Source organism: Syngnathus scovelli, chromosome 1, assembly GCF_024217435.2.
Source record: "Syngnathus scovelli strain Florida chromosome 1, RoL_Ssco_1.2, whole genome shotgun sequence".
Classification (NCBI taxonomy): Eukaryota; Metazoa; Chordata; class Actinopteri; order Syngnathiformes; family Syngnathidae; genus Syngnathus; species Syngnathus scovelli.
The window spans coordinates 29705001-29715363 of NC_090847.1; the positions used below are offsets into that span (position 1 = coordinate 29705001).

The 10363-nt window shown below is 50.6% G+C and overlaps 3 protein-coding genes across 5 annotated transcripts in view; 2 read left to right on the forward strand and 1 right to left on the reverse strand.

Annotated features, from left to right (window-relative positions):
• The window catches only part of cldn15a (claudin 15a), a 5164-nt gene extending 1474 nt beyond the window's left edge, over positions 1-3690 (forward strand). Inside the window, exons 1-5 of the mRNA XM_049737118.2 lie at positions 1-1231; positions 1333-1497; positions 3049-3130; positions 3228-3335; positions 3412-3690. The exon at positions 1-1231 is cut by the window's left edge and continues 1474 nt beyond it. Coding sequence (XP_049593075.1) covers positions 1015-1231; positions 1333-1497; positions 3049-3130; positions 3228-3335; positions 3412-3508 — 669 coding nt within the window. The 5' untranslated portion in view covers positions 1-1014 and the 3' untranslated portion in view covers positions 3509-3690. The remainder of the gene's footprint in view (positions 1232-1332; positions 1498-3048; positions 3131-3227; positions 3336-3411) is intronic.
• A 318-nt stretch (positions 3691-4008) lies between these two features.
• dnajc3b (DnaJ (Hsp40) homolog, subfamily C, member 3b) lies at positions 4009-8206 on the forward strand. 3 transcript variants are annotated; one of them, XM_049757950.2, is made up of 13 exons: positions 4009-4432; positions 4517-4627; positions 4826-4950; positions 5077-5151; positions 5232-5375; positions 5438-5619; positions 5727-5846; positions 5954-6059; positions 6359-6402; positions 6718-6838; positions 6923-7055; positions 7218-7366; positions 7587-7734. In XM_049757950.2, exons 1-13 carry the CDS (start codon positions 4348-4350, stop codon positions 7590-7592), a joined length of 1401 nt encoding a protein of 466 aa, XP_049613907.1. In that variant the 5' UTR covers positions 4009-4347; the 3' UTR covers positions 7593-7734. The 3 variants fall into 3 exon arrangements, with proteins under 3 accessions (XP_049613907.1, XP_049613897.1, XP_049613916.1); XM_049757940.2 differs by lacking the exon at positions 6359-6402 and having other exon boundaries at positions 4012-4432; positions 7587-8206; XM_049757959.1 differs by lacking the exon at positions 6359-6402 and having other exon boundaries at positions 4416-4432; positions 4517-4631; positions 7587-8206.
• naa38 (N-alpha-acetyltransferase 38, NatC auxiliary subunit) lies at positions 8105-9694 on the reverse strand. Its single transcript, XM_049758097.2, has 3 exons — positions 9273-9694; positions 8827-9006; positions 8105-8537 (listed from the first exon to the last, which is right to left on the reverse strand). The coding sequence occupies exons 2-3, from the start codon at positions 8987-8989 to the stop codon at positions 8413-8415; spliced, it is 288 nt and encodes a 95-aa protein (XP_049614054.1). The 5' UTR covers positions 8990-9006; positions 9273-9694; the 3' UTR covers positions 8105-8412.
• Positions 9695-10363: the final 669 nt, after the last annotated feature.

Below are 10363 nucleotides of genomic sequence, written 5' to 3' on the forward strand. Positions count from 1 at the left end.
GATGGTTTGATGAACAGAAGCCATTCCGCAATGGCCTGGAATTGTACGGACACGCCTCAAATCGTCTCTGAGACGCTCGCCGCCCCGTATTCGTCTGTCTTCGTTGCAGCTGGGGAAAAAAACTGCAGCGGTGTCAAAGTCGTTTTCGCATCGTAGTCGTAGTTACCTTCGGAGGGCCGTTACGACTGTCAATGTCTTCTAAATACATACTAGCCTTCTGATCAGAGACGAGTAAAAACTATTTCAATATTTGAAAAGAATAAATGGTCATAAAAACTTGCTAGCAAAGTCTCTATTTTGAGAAAGTGAAGACAATTAGTCATTTTAGCCATGACACAAAGTCAGTTTGTCTTGGCGGGGCACATCACACGATATGGCGGGAGGGGGGCGTATCTGCCCCCCGGGGCCTCGACTTTGACACCTAAAAAGCCAGATGTTGGTTCTCATTGTTCTGCTTTACACGTTTGAATTAGACTCCATGATTTGGTCTTCCTGCTTTATCGCGATGATTATTGTTCACCCTTTTCCCGTCCTCCCACCACGCATTGTTTTTTTTGAAGGGCATAAAGCTTGATGCTCGTGTGACCATTGGACTCTGCATGAGCTGATAAACACCTGCTATGTTTCGGGGTGTTGAGCGCTAGCAGATACGCGTGCGTGGCTGCCTGCCTGCCTGCCTGCCTGCCTGCCTGCCTGCCTGCCTGCCTGCCTGCCTGCCTGCCTGCCTGCCTGCCTGCCTGCCTGCCTGCCTGCCTGCCTGCCTGCCTGCCTGCCCGCCCGCCCGCCCGCCCGCCCGCCCGCCTGCCTGCCTGCCTGCCTGCCTGCCTGCGTCCGAGTGGGCGGAGAGTGCAGGTGATAAAAATCCACGTCTTTGGCAAGCCGTCATATTTGGCCAGCGCTTCTCCCCCGTTCGAGCCGTCGCGGCCCATGCGTTGATTTGCTTTACCCGCGTGGCTCCCTGCTCGCCGCTTTTTGACGTTGAGGGTGGGCGGGTGGGGCCGGGGATAGACAAGCATGGATCCGACCGTGGAAGTGGTGGCCCTGATTCTGGGCTTTCTGGGCTGGGTGATGGTCGGGGTGGCGCTGCCCAACCGCTACTGGAAGACGTCCACGGTGGACGGCAACGTCATCACCACCTCCACCATCTACGAGAACCTCTGGATGTCCTGTGCCACCGACTCCACGGGCGTCCACAACTGCCGGGAATTCCCGTCCCTGCTGGCGTTGAACGGCAAGTGGGAGCCGAGCTGGCGCTTACGTCTTCTTTTTCTTCTTCTGTTGTTGTTGTTGTTTGTAACCTGGCCACGCATCCGTTGTACCCCGACCGACCAGGTTACATCCAGGCGTCCCGCGCCCTGATGATCACGTCAGTGGTGATGGGCGCCTTCGGCCTGGCGGCGGCCCTGGTGGGCGTGCAGTGCTCCAAGGCGGCCGGCGACAACTACGTGCTCAAGGGTCGGATCGCGGGCGCCGCCGGCGTGCTTTTCATCCTGCAAGGTAGTGCCGCGCCTCTCCACGCGGGCGCCCCTCCACGCGTGCGCCCAGCACCAAAATTGCAATGAGACCGACCTGACCCGGGTTTGATCCTGAATATTGACAAATTCAAATGGATGGACTGATCTACAAAACAGTCAGTTGTGCGCTGCTCACCGGGCATAGCATCGTTCCAGGAGTCGGGCTAAGAGAAACAAGAAAAAGGTTGGCCAAAACGACGACCTTTGAGACGGTGGCTGAGCACCAACTTGATGAGATCGACTGAGCCCAGACGCGCGCGTGTTTGCGACGAGAAATAAAAATGTCTGGGCCGCCGAGGAACTGCGTTGAGCGGTTTCGCTGAGACCGCACTCGTCGTTTTCTTTGGGGAGGCCATTATGACTGTCAACGCCTAATTCCGGTATAATCCAGTATAAGCGACGCAACAAACGGATAAATAACTCGCTTTGAAATCAGACACGAGTCAAAACTGTTCAAATGTTCGAAAAAGATGAATGTGTCAAAAATCGCGAGCAATATCCGAAAACAAATTTTAGTGTCGGCACATGAAGTCGAGCCACAATTGTTTCTTGGCGGGCCGTATCTGGCCCCCGTGCCGCGGGTTTGACACCTACGGCGGCTTCGACAAAGCGGTTCTTTGGCCGTTATCTTGCGTGTCATTGTGCTCCTACGTATGTCAAGGGTAATGCTTTGTTGGCATCTGTAGAAAATGGTTTTGAGGTGGATTCATTCTTTGACGAATTTGTGCCAGGGCTCCATTGTAAGCGTTCGTCAGCCGTCCGCCACATTTTGTTTTAGATGGATTTTCTACGTGCCTGTTACATTTAGATCATTTACGTTCTTGCTTGCTCGTCTTTTTTTTTTTTTTTTTTTTCCATTTTGGAATTAATATTTCAATCCCGATAAATGCTTGGAGGCGAGCGACCTTTTTTTAACTCATGAAAAGAAATTGTAATCACCGCTACAGGGTGAGCGGCCAAGAAAAGCAGCATCATCGAGCACGTCCGCCATAAAACACCGTAAAGATAATAAAGGAGGTGTTTTACGACTTGTAAAAATCAATTCTTTCTGTCCTGTCGGACTTTGGACGAGTTTGACACCCGCTGTCTTTTGTGCACAGTGGTGGCATTGTCTTGTTGAAATAGCGTGCCAATACTACAAGTTGATGCTCAATTGCTGTGGGCTAGAAATATCATCAGAGGGGGAAACGATTATAAGGAACATTTTGCTCACTTTGAAAAGGGTTAGACAAATATGGAAGGGCGTCATCAAATTGGCAAAATAGGAAAAATACCATAATGCAGTTTTTCTCGAAAGTGTGTCAGGTTTTGGACTTTGCTCAGCATCTTCTGTTTCGCGAATGATATTTGTGTTTTATTATTTTGAATAGGTTAGTGATGAATTTATTACATGTTTATTTTTAATAGGTTAGTGATATAAAAAAAATCATAGGTTTGTGCACAATGATATTTGTGTTTTGTTATTTTTAATAGGTTAGTGATTGTGTTTATTTTTAATAGGTTAGTGATGAATTTATTTCTTTATTTTTTATAGGTTTGTGCACAATGGTGGCAGTGTCCTGGTACGCCTTCAACATCACCCAGGAATTCTTCGACCCATTTTTTCCGGGTACAAGGTGAGAAGGAGGCGGCATACACGGGAAGCACAGCCGCTCGCCCGCCCGCCCGCACGGCCGCCCGTCCGTCCTGACCCTCGTGTCCCTGTGGTCGCAGGTATGAAATCGGCGAGGGGCTGTACATCGGGTGGTGCTCGGCCGTGCTCGCCATCGCCGGGGGGGCGTGCTTAATGTGCTCCTGCCGGATGGGCTCGGAAGGAAAGTAGTAAGTGTCGGCGTCTCGCTTCACGACCGAAAAGTGACCTTATTTCATATTGATATGCGCCTTCTGAATTCTGCAGCCCTTTGCCTCATCAAAGCAGGGGTACTGTCTATTCGGGACCGGCCCGGACCAGAAGTGTGGCTGCCAGCACTTATGGCCGAAATGCGTACGTTTAAATGAAATCTTTTTGTACTCAATAATGATATGGTCGTCATTGTTTTGTTGCCACATTTTGTACCCGATTGTTTGTTCATGTCAAATATTCACATGTACTATACAATTACTATGATTTGATTTTTGCACTTTTTCCAACATATTTTACAATTACGCGCAATAAACGTGTACCGTACATGATGAACACTCTTTTGAGTCATTTTATCGTTGGAGTCTTACCACAACAAATAAGAGCAAGTGTATCAGTGACAAGAAACAACAAGGAATGTTGGATTGTTGAACACTTTGAAGTAGAGAAGCAATCAAATTGTTTACATTTCTCGGCATACTTGAATTTCTTCGGGCCGCAATTTCTTGGCGTGCGTGCGTGCGTGCGTGCGTACGTCGTTGTTTCCGCCACGTGCAGCTGTAGTCCAATGAGCGGGGGCTGCGTCTCGAACCAGATGCGGATGTGCTGCCGCGTGGACCAATCATGTGTGGAGGGCGGGGTCGCCCAATACTAGGTGGGAATTTTTTGTTTTGTTTTCTTTTTCTTGCGTGTGTGAGCCAATTCTGTCCTCGCTTCAGTGGAAAAGCACCACAAATGAGTATTTTTTTAATATTCAAACTATTTTTTTTGTGGTACATGCGGAAAATTGCACCAAGTTTTCCGAGGGAACCTTTTCATCCACGAGCGATGTTTTCTACACGGAACTTCAACACGGACGGCACGGCCCGGTCCGGTCCGGTCCGTAAATACACCGGGCTCGTCTCGCTAAAAGAAGGCTTCAACTGCAGAATGGCCTTTCAATGATTTCGACGTTGAGGTGCTTCTTCGTTTGTCACTAAACCACTGCCGGGTATGGACTGGGGACGTTTGACTGGACTCGGTGGAGTCGTGTGCTCCTTGTCCCTGCTCTGTGTCATTTTGGACCTACAGCTGGACGGTAAGTGTCGTCGGATTGTGTGTGCCGGGACCCCCCTTTTTTTCTGTCTCAAAAGACGACGACGACGACGACTTTGTCTTCCAGGCGTCTTGGGGGCAACTCGCGGCGAGATTGAGCATCACCTGGAGATGGGTCGCAAACTTCTGGCAGCTGGTCAGCTGGCTGAAGCCTTGTCCCATTACCACTCTGCTGTAGGTCGGTAAGCTCCCCCTTATCACTCATTCAATGTCTTCAAGAATGTGCAAATGTTAAGAATGTTTTGAGCCATGTTGAATTTGAGGTGAATTTATATGGCTTGTCCATGAAGCCAGCCGATGTGAAACACTGTGGAATGTACTTGATTCTCGAAGTTTGAACGTGAGATTTACAGACGGCATATCCCGATGTGTCTAGAAGTGGATTCGAAAAACTACTTGACGTACTACAAACGCGGCGCCGTGTTCCTGGCCATGGGCAAGTCCCGATCGGCCCTCCCCGACCTGACCAGGGCCATCCAGCTCAAGCCTGACTTCCTCGCTGTGAGAGAAAAAAAAAAAAAAAAAAAAAATCAGTAGAACTCAACGAATGTCATGCACTGGCTGGGCTGGCTTTGTTTGTGTCACACGACTTCCATTTTCTTTGCCGTCCTTCTGTGCTTTCCCCAGGCCCGGCTGCAGAGGGGCAACATCCTTCTGAAACAAGGCCACGCGCAGGAGGCCCGCCGAGACTTTGAAGCGGTGGTGAGCGCAGAGGCGGGGTTTTGCTCGGCCTCAAATCCACGCGACTGTTGCAGCGATCGTTTTTTTTTTCCGCCGGGCAGCTCCGGCCAACTCCGGAGCACGCCGACGCACGGGAGCGGCTGGCGAGAGCCCGAGAGCTGGAGGAGCTGCAGGAGGACGCCCGGGCGGCGTACCACCGGGGCAACTACGGCGCCGCCGTCTCGGTGCTGGAGCGAATCATTGAGGTAAGCCGGAATCCGGGTGCTGAGTGTTGATTTGTTGGGATGATGGCCCACCTCCTGGCTAGATCTCGCCCTGGGATCCCGAGATGCGAGAGCTGCGCGCCGACTGCTACCTCCGCACCGGGGAGCCGCAGAAGGCCATCCAGGACCTGGCGCCGGCCACCCGGCTGCGGAGCGACAACCGCGCCGCTTTCCTCAAGCTCAGCCTGCTGCATTACAGCCTGGGGGAGCACCACGAGTCTCTTAAGTGAGCGAGGGAGGATTCCTGCGCCGCACGCCGCGCCGTGCCGCGCCGCGCCGCGCCGTTCCTGTCTTCCGTCCGCCCCGCTCACACTCGTCTTGCCCACGCCGCAGCCAAGTCCGAGAGTGTCTGAAGCTGGACCAGGACGACAAGAATTGCCTGGCCCACTACAAGCAAGCCAAGAAGCTCAGCAAGCAACTGGACTCGGCCGAGGAGCTCGTCCAGGCGGAAAGGTGGGGTACCGTGAGAGGGGCTCCTGCCGCTGTCGGGTCAGCGCCCGAGGCCCCGCTTTATTCTGACCTCCGCCCGCTGGCTGGCTGGCCGGCCGGCCGGCCTCCAGGTACCGCGAGGCGATTGAAAAGTACGAGGGCGTGATGAAGGCAGAGCCACACGTGCCGCAATACTCCAACCTGGCCAAGGAGAGGATCTGCTTCTGTCTCGTCAAGGTCGGACACCGTCTTGCCGTTTTTCTGTGTGGCGATTCATTGTTGTTGTTTTTTTTTTTTTTATAATCTCCTTCCTTCTTTTAATGAATGGATCAGGTAAAAAAACAAACAACAACAACGTTCCGTTAAACGGGTTTAAGGTGAGGCGGATCAGAGCTAAATGAAATCAATCAAAGTTGAATTGCGGGAAATTCCGATACCTTGGCTTTGGCTATGTAACGCTGAGCCCGATTCAATCGAATCGAGTTGAGTGGAATGGACCCCCTTTAGAGTTTGAAAACAATGTGGTGTCATTTCAGCCCAGGGGCGAAAAAGGTCCAGTGCAGTGCGCTCACCGGAAAAGGCAAGTTAGCACATTTCAACCCGGTGTTTGCGAAGGAATGGATGCCGAAATCGCTCCTTTGAATATGTGAGCAAACGCCGTTGCCGTGAGTGGAAATATCAAATATGATAACACGAGTGGCCACTTTTGGGTCACAAGTACTGGCAAGTCAACGGCGGGGAGGTGTACCCCACAAAATCATAAAGTGCTTGCTTTGAAATGATTTGGACGGGGCCAAGTGGACAATAGGCGCAATGCGCGTCGACATTTCGCCGGCGATTGCTCGTCGTTTGTCCGAAATTAGCGTCGGCGTTTGAGCCGCGTGCTCTTTCACAGGCCAAGTCGGCCACGGAGGCCATCGACACGTGCTCCGAGGCGCACCGGAGGGACCCTCGCGACGCCAAAGTCCTCCGCCACCGCGCCGAGGCCTTCATCCTCAACCAGGACTACGAGAAAGGTAGGCCCCGCCCGGCCCCGCCCCACCTGCGACCTACCCTGCCCGCACGGTGGCGCTGTCGTTCACTCGGAACATCCGCCCTAGCCGTGGAGGACTACCAAGAGGCGCAGGAGTTTGACGGCGACAGCGACGACATCCGAGAAGGGCTGGAGCGAGCCCGGAAGCTGCTCAAGATCTCCCGCAAGAGAGACTACTACAAGATTCTCGGAGTCGGACGGTATCGATTTATTTTTCAACGTGCCATTGCTTTGAAATAAACGCCGGATTTATAGCTGCCTGGGGGGGGAAAAAAAAAGCCTTACATGAAAGTTGATTGCAGAGGAGGATGTCACATTTAGAGCGACGCGGTGGTCGTTGACTTTTTGGGCGCTCTTCTCAGGGCGGCCAGCAAGCAGGAGATCATCAAGGCCTACAGGAAGCTGGCGCAGCAGTGGCACCCCGACAACTTCCAGTCGGAGGCCGAGAAGAAGGAGGCCGAAAGGAAGTTCATCGACATTGCGTCGGCCAAGGAAGTCCTCACCGACCCAGGTCGGGGAAACCCCTTTGAATAATTCCCCGTGAACTCGCTTTGGCTGCGTGACCGACCGACCGACCGACCGAGGGCAGCGTTCTTTTTTTTCTTCGCATCCACCTAAGCGGTCGCTATTCCTCACTGGAATACTTTGCGGTTCATTGGAACCGTGAACCAGGGATGCATGACTGTTGTTCCAAAGCAATTAAAAAAGACGATCCATCCTCCTGTTTTCAGAAATGAGGCAGAAATTTGACAGCGGCGAGGATCCATTGGATCCGGAGAATCAGCAGCAGCAGCATGGCGGCGGCGGCGGAGGACACAATGGCCACGCCTGGCCTTTCCCCTTCAACCCTTTTGAGTCAGGAGGCAGCTTCCACTTCAAGTTCCAGTAGGGGACAACTCTGTGCCGCGTCACGGTGAGGACTTTTCCTTTCTGAACAAAATGTCCGCAGGTTTTTGGTTGTTTCATGTGCCATTATTACCATGAATTCTTTTTAAACCAATTTGCTCAAAGACCGATGTCATCAATTGTCCAAAATGGACAACTGACTGCTGAAATGAGTGTTTCCAAATCTGCACTTTTATTTCCAAAACGGAAGCACTATATTCTCAACTACAGCTCCGTAAGTCTTAGGAATACGACTGACGCTTGAAAGTACTGCCAAACGTATGCTGTGCGGGCGGCGGAAACACCTGAAAAACCTCAAAGTTGACGGTAGTGCTGTACTTCAATCGGAAAACAAAAAAAGTCATTTGCGGAAGAGAGCCTGTTATTTATTGAGTTTGTGTCCTTGCATTTTCAGTTGTCAGTCTGATGCAGAGCTGAACTACATTAAAAGAAAAGAAAAGTTTAATGACGTATGTGTCGTGTATATAAAGAGCGAGCGAGTTGAAGCCAATCCCAGACCGATGGCTTGGCTTACACCCTGGACTGGTTGCCACCCAATTACAGGGCAGCGTAAAAGATGTACTGCCTGACAATTCTTCCTCCGAGACTTGCAGAATGCGAATAATTTAGATTTCATTTCAAAACAAAAGTCCATTCTTCATAGTCCATTCCCTAGTGGTTCACTCCGAAGCCTCGCGTGTCGTCCAGAATGTCCGCTTCGGCCTCGATGGACACCACATGGTGACCCGGTATCATGGCCAGGCCAAGAACTCGGGGTTCCCCCTGGGAAAAAGTATCTTAAAAGAAGAGCAAAGAAAGGAAAAAAAAAAAGAATCATTCAAATGCCCGGCAGCCTTACTTCAAAGTCAAACAGTCAAAAGTCTGCTTGATTGTCAATTTCTTCACATGTCAAGACACACAAAGAGATCGAAATGACGTTACCCACTATCCCACGGTGACAAGACTTAGTCCACAATATACAAACAAGCAAACAAGACAAAAAGTAAAAACAAGAAGGCACAGCCAATGAATAAATAAGAGTGATGAATTGACTTGACGCGTGGCGTGGCGTCACGTCACGCTCACCTTTGGATTTGAGGAACTCCTGGGCCGAGCCGAGGATGATGTTACAGTCCCGGTCCGTGCAAAGGAAAAGGCCAACCAAGGTGCGGCCGTCAGTCATGCGGATCCTCATGTTCTTGTTCACAAGGCCCTGGAGTTTCTGCCTCGCCTGGGATGCCGAGGTCATGTCACGTGTTGTTGTTCCTGAGTGCATACATTTAATGACAGTTGAGTTCTATTCGAATTTGATGTTCACTCAGTTTATCAGTATTTAAATGGGTACAAAGTCACTGTGGTTGGACGTGGAGACTTGAGGATAACTGAAGGCGATCCTGAATACAGGTCATGTTGACAATCTCTCTTCATTGAATCACGTCACGGCTAATTTGTGAGCGACCGAATTGAAAGGCCAAACTTTGAGCAGGAAAATAATGGCAATAAGAGCAAAAATAGGCCAAATAAACACGTACACGACCAGACGAGACGAGGCAGTCCGTTTCCTTCGACTGTTGCCAGCTGCTCGTTCTTCTTCTGTAGTTTGCTGCCGGACGTATTTGTCGCATTTTCGACGTTACACGAGCGACAGCGACCTCCCAGTGGCCACCGGTAGTCATAACACGCATAACCAACTTTCCTTCTTTCCTATTTCTTTTCTTTCCTCCCCTTCTTTGATTCCTCCCATCATTCCTCACTTCCTTCCCTCATTCTTGCGCCCTCCTTCCTACCGTTCTTTCATGCATCTTAACATTTCATCCCTCTTTCAAGCCACCCACATTTCTTTCACCCTCCAGTTATTCTCACCTTCATCCCTTCTTCCTTGCACCCACTCTTTTCTTTGATTCCTCCATTTCTTACACATTGCTTCCTTCACGTCTTTTCTGTGTTGTTTTCTTCAAACCATCCCACAACTTACTCGTCCATATTGCCTTCATCCCTCCCTCCCTCCCTTACTCCCTTCCTTCTTTGCTCACATAATTTGCTTTAAAAATGTTTGACTTTGGTTAGCATGCCGCATGTTAGCATTTCATCACCTCATTAGAAAAAGCTCCTGAATATATTGCAAGATGTAAAAGAATAAAATGGCTTTCGCCCTTTTTTTAATTGATACTATCTTCATTTTCGGTTTCCCAAGCAACTGTTAGGACATTAACCATACGCCATCTCATCTTCACTCACTGATTTCCACCCTCACCACAAGCATTTAATTTTTAAGCAATGCAATCTGATGTAATTCTGGGCATGGCTGCGGCCACCCCCCCCCCCCCCCCCCCCCACACACACACACACACGCTCGCGCGCGTAGTTTTCCTCCTCTCATTCCCTTCCCAACACACACATAGAAAAAGCTTTTCTTTTTTTTATCCATTGGTATGGGCCATGCTTGATAGATTTGCTCTGCAATGCAGAAAGTGACACCACAAGTCTGGGCATAAGGGGGGGGGGCACACATTCTCAATACGGGAGGGGGGGACACAGACAAACAAATAATAAGAATGTAAATCGCATGCGCCCCCCTCCCTCCCCTTCTTTCCTGTTACAATGTGAAGCTTTTTAAGACGGG

What these genes read in the sequence shown, in the direction of transcription:
- dnajc3b (XM_049757940.2), top strand. Translation starts at nt 4,348, where the DNA reads ATGGACTGGGGACGTTTGACTGGACTCGGTGGAGTCGTGTGCTCCTTG. An exon ending in TCAAGCCTGACTTCCTCGCT is followed by an intron (nt 4,951 to 5,076) that starts GTGAGAGAAAAA and finishes TGCTTTCCCCAG; the next exon opens with GCCCGGCTGCAGAGGGGCAA. An exon ending in GGAAGTCCTCACCGACCCAG is followed by an intron (nt 7,367 to 7,586) that starts GTCGGGGAAACC and finishes TCCTGTTTTCAG; the next exon opens with AAATGAGGCAGAAATTTGAC.
- naa38 (XM_049758097.2), bottom strand. Translation starts at nt 8,989, where the DNA reads ATGACCTCGGCATCCCAGGCGAGGCAGAAACTCCAGGGCCTTGTGAAC. An exon ending in GGAGTTCCTCAAATCCAAAG is followed by an intron (nt 8,538 to 8,826) that starts GTGAGCGTGACG and finishes TCTTCTTTTAAG; the next exon opens with ATACTTTTTCCCAGGGGGAA.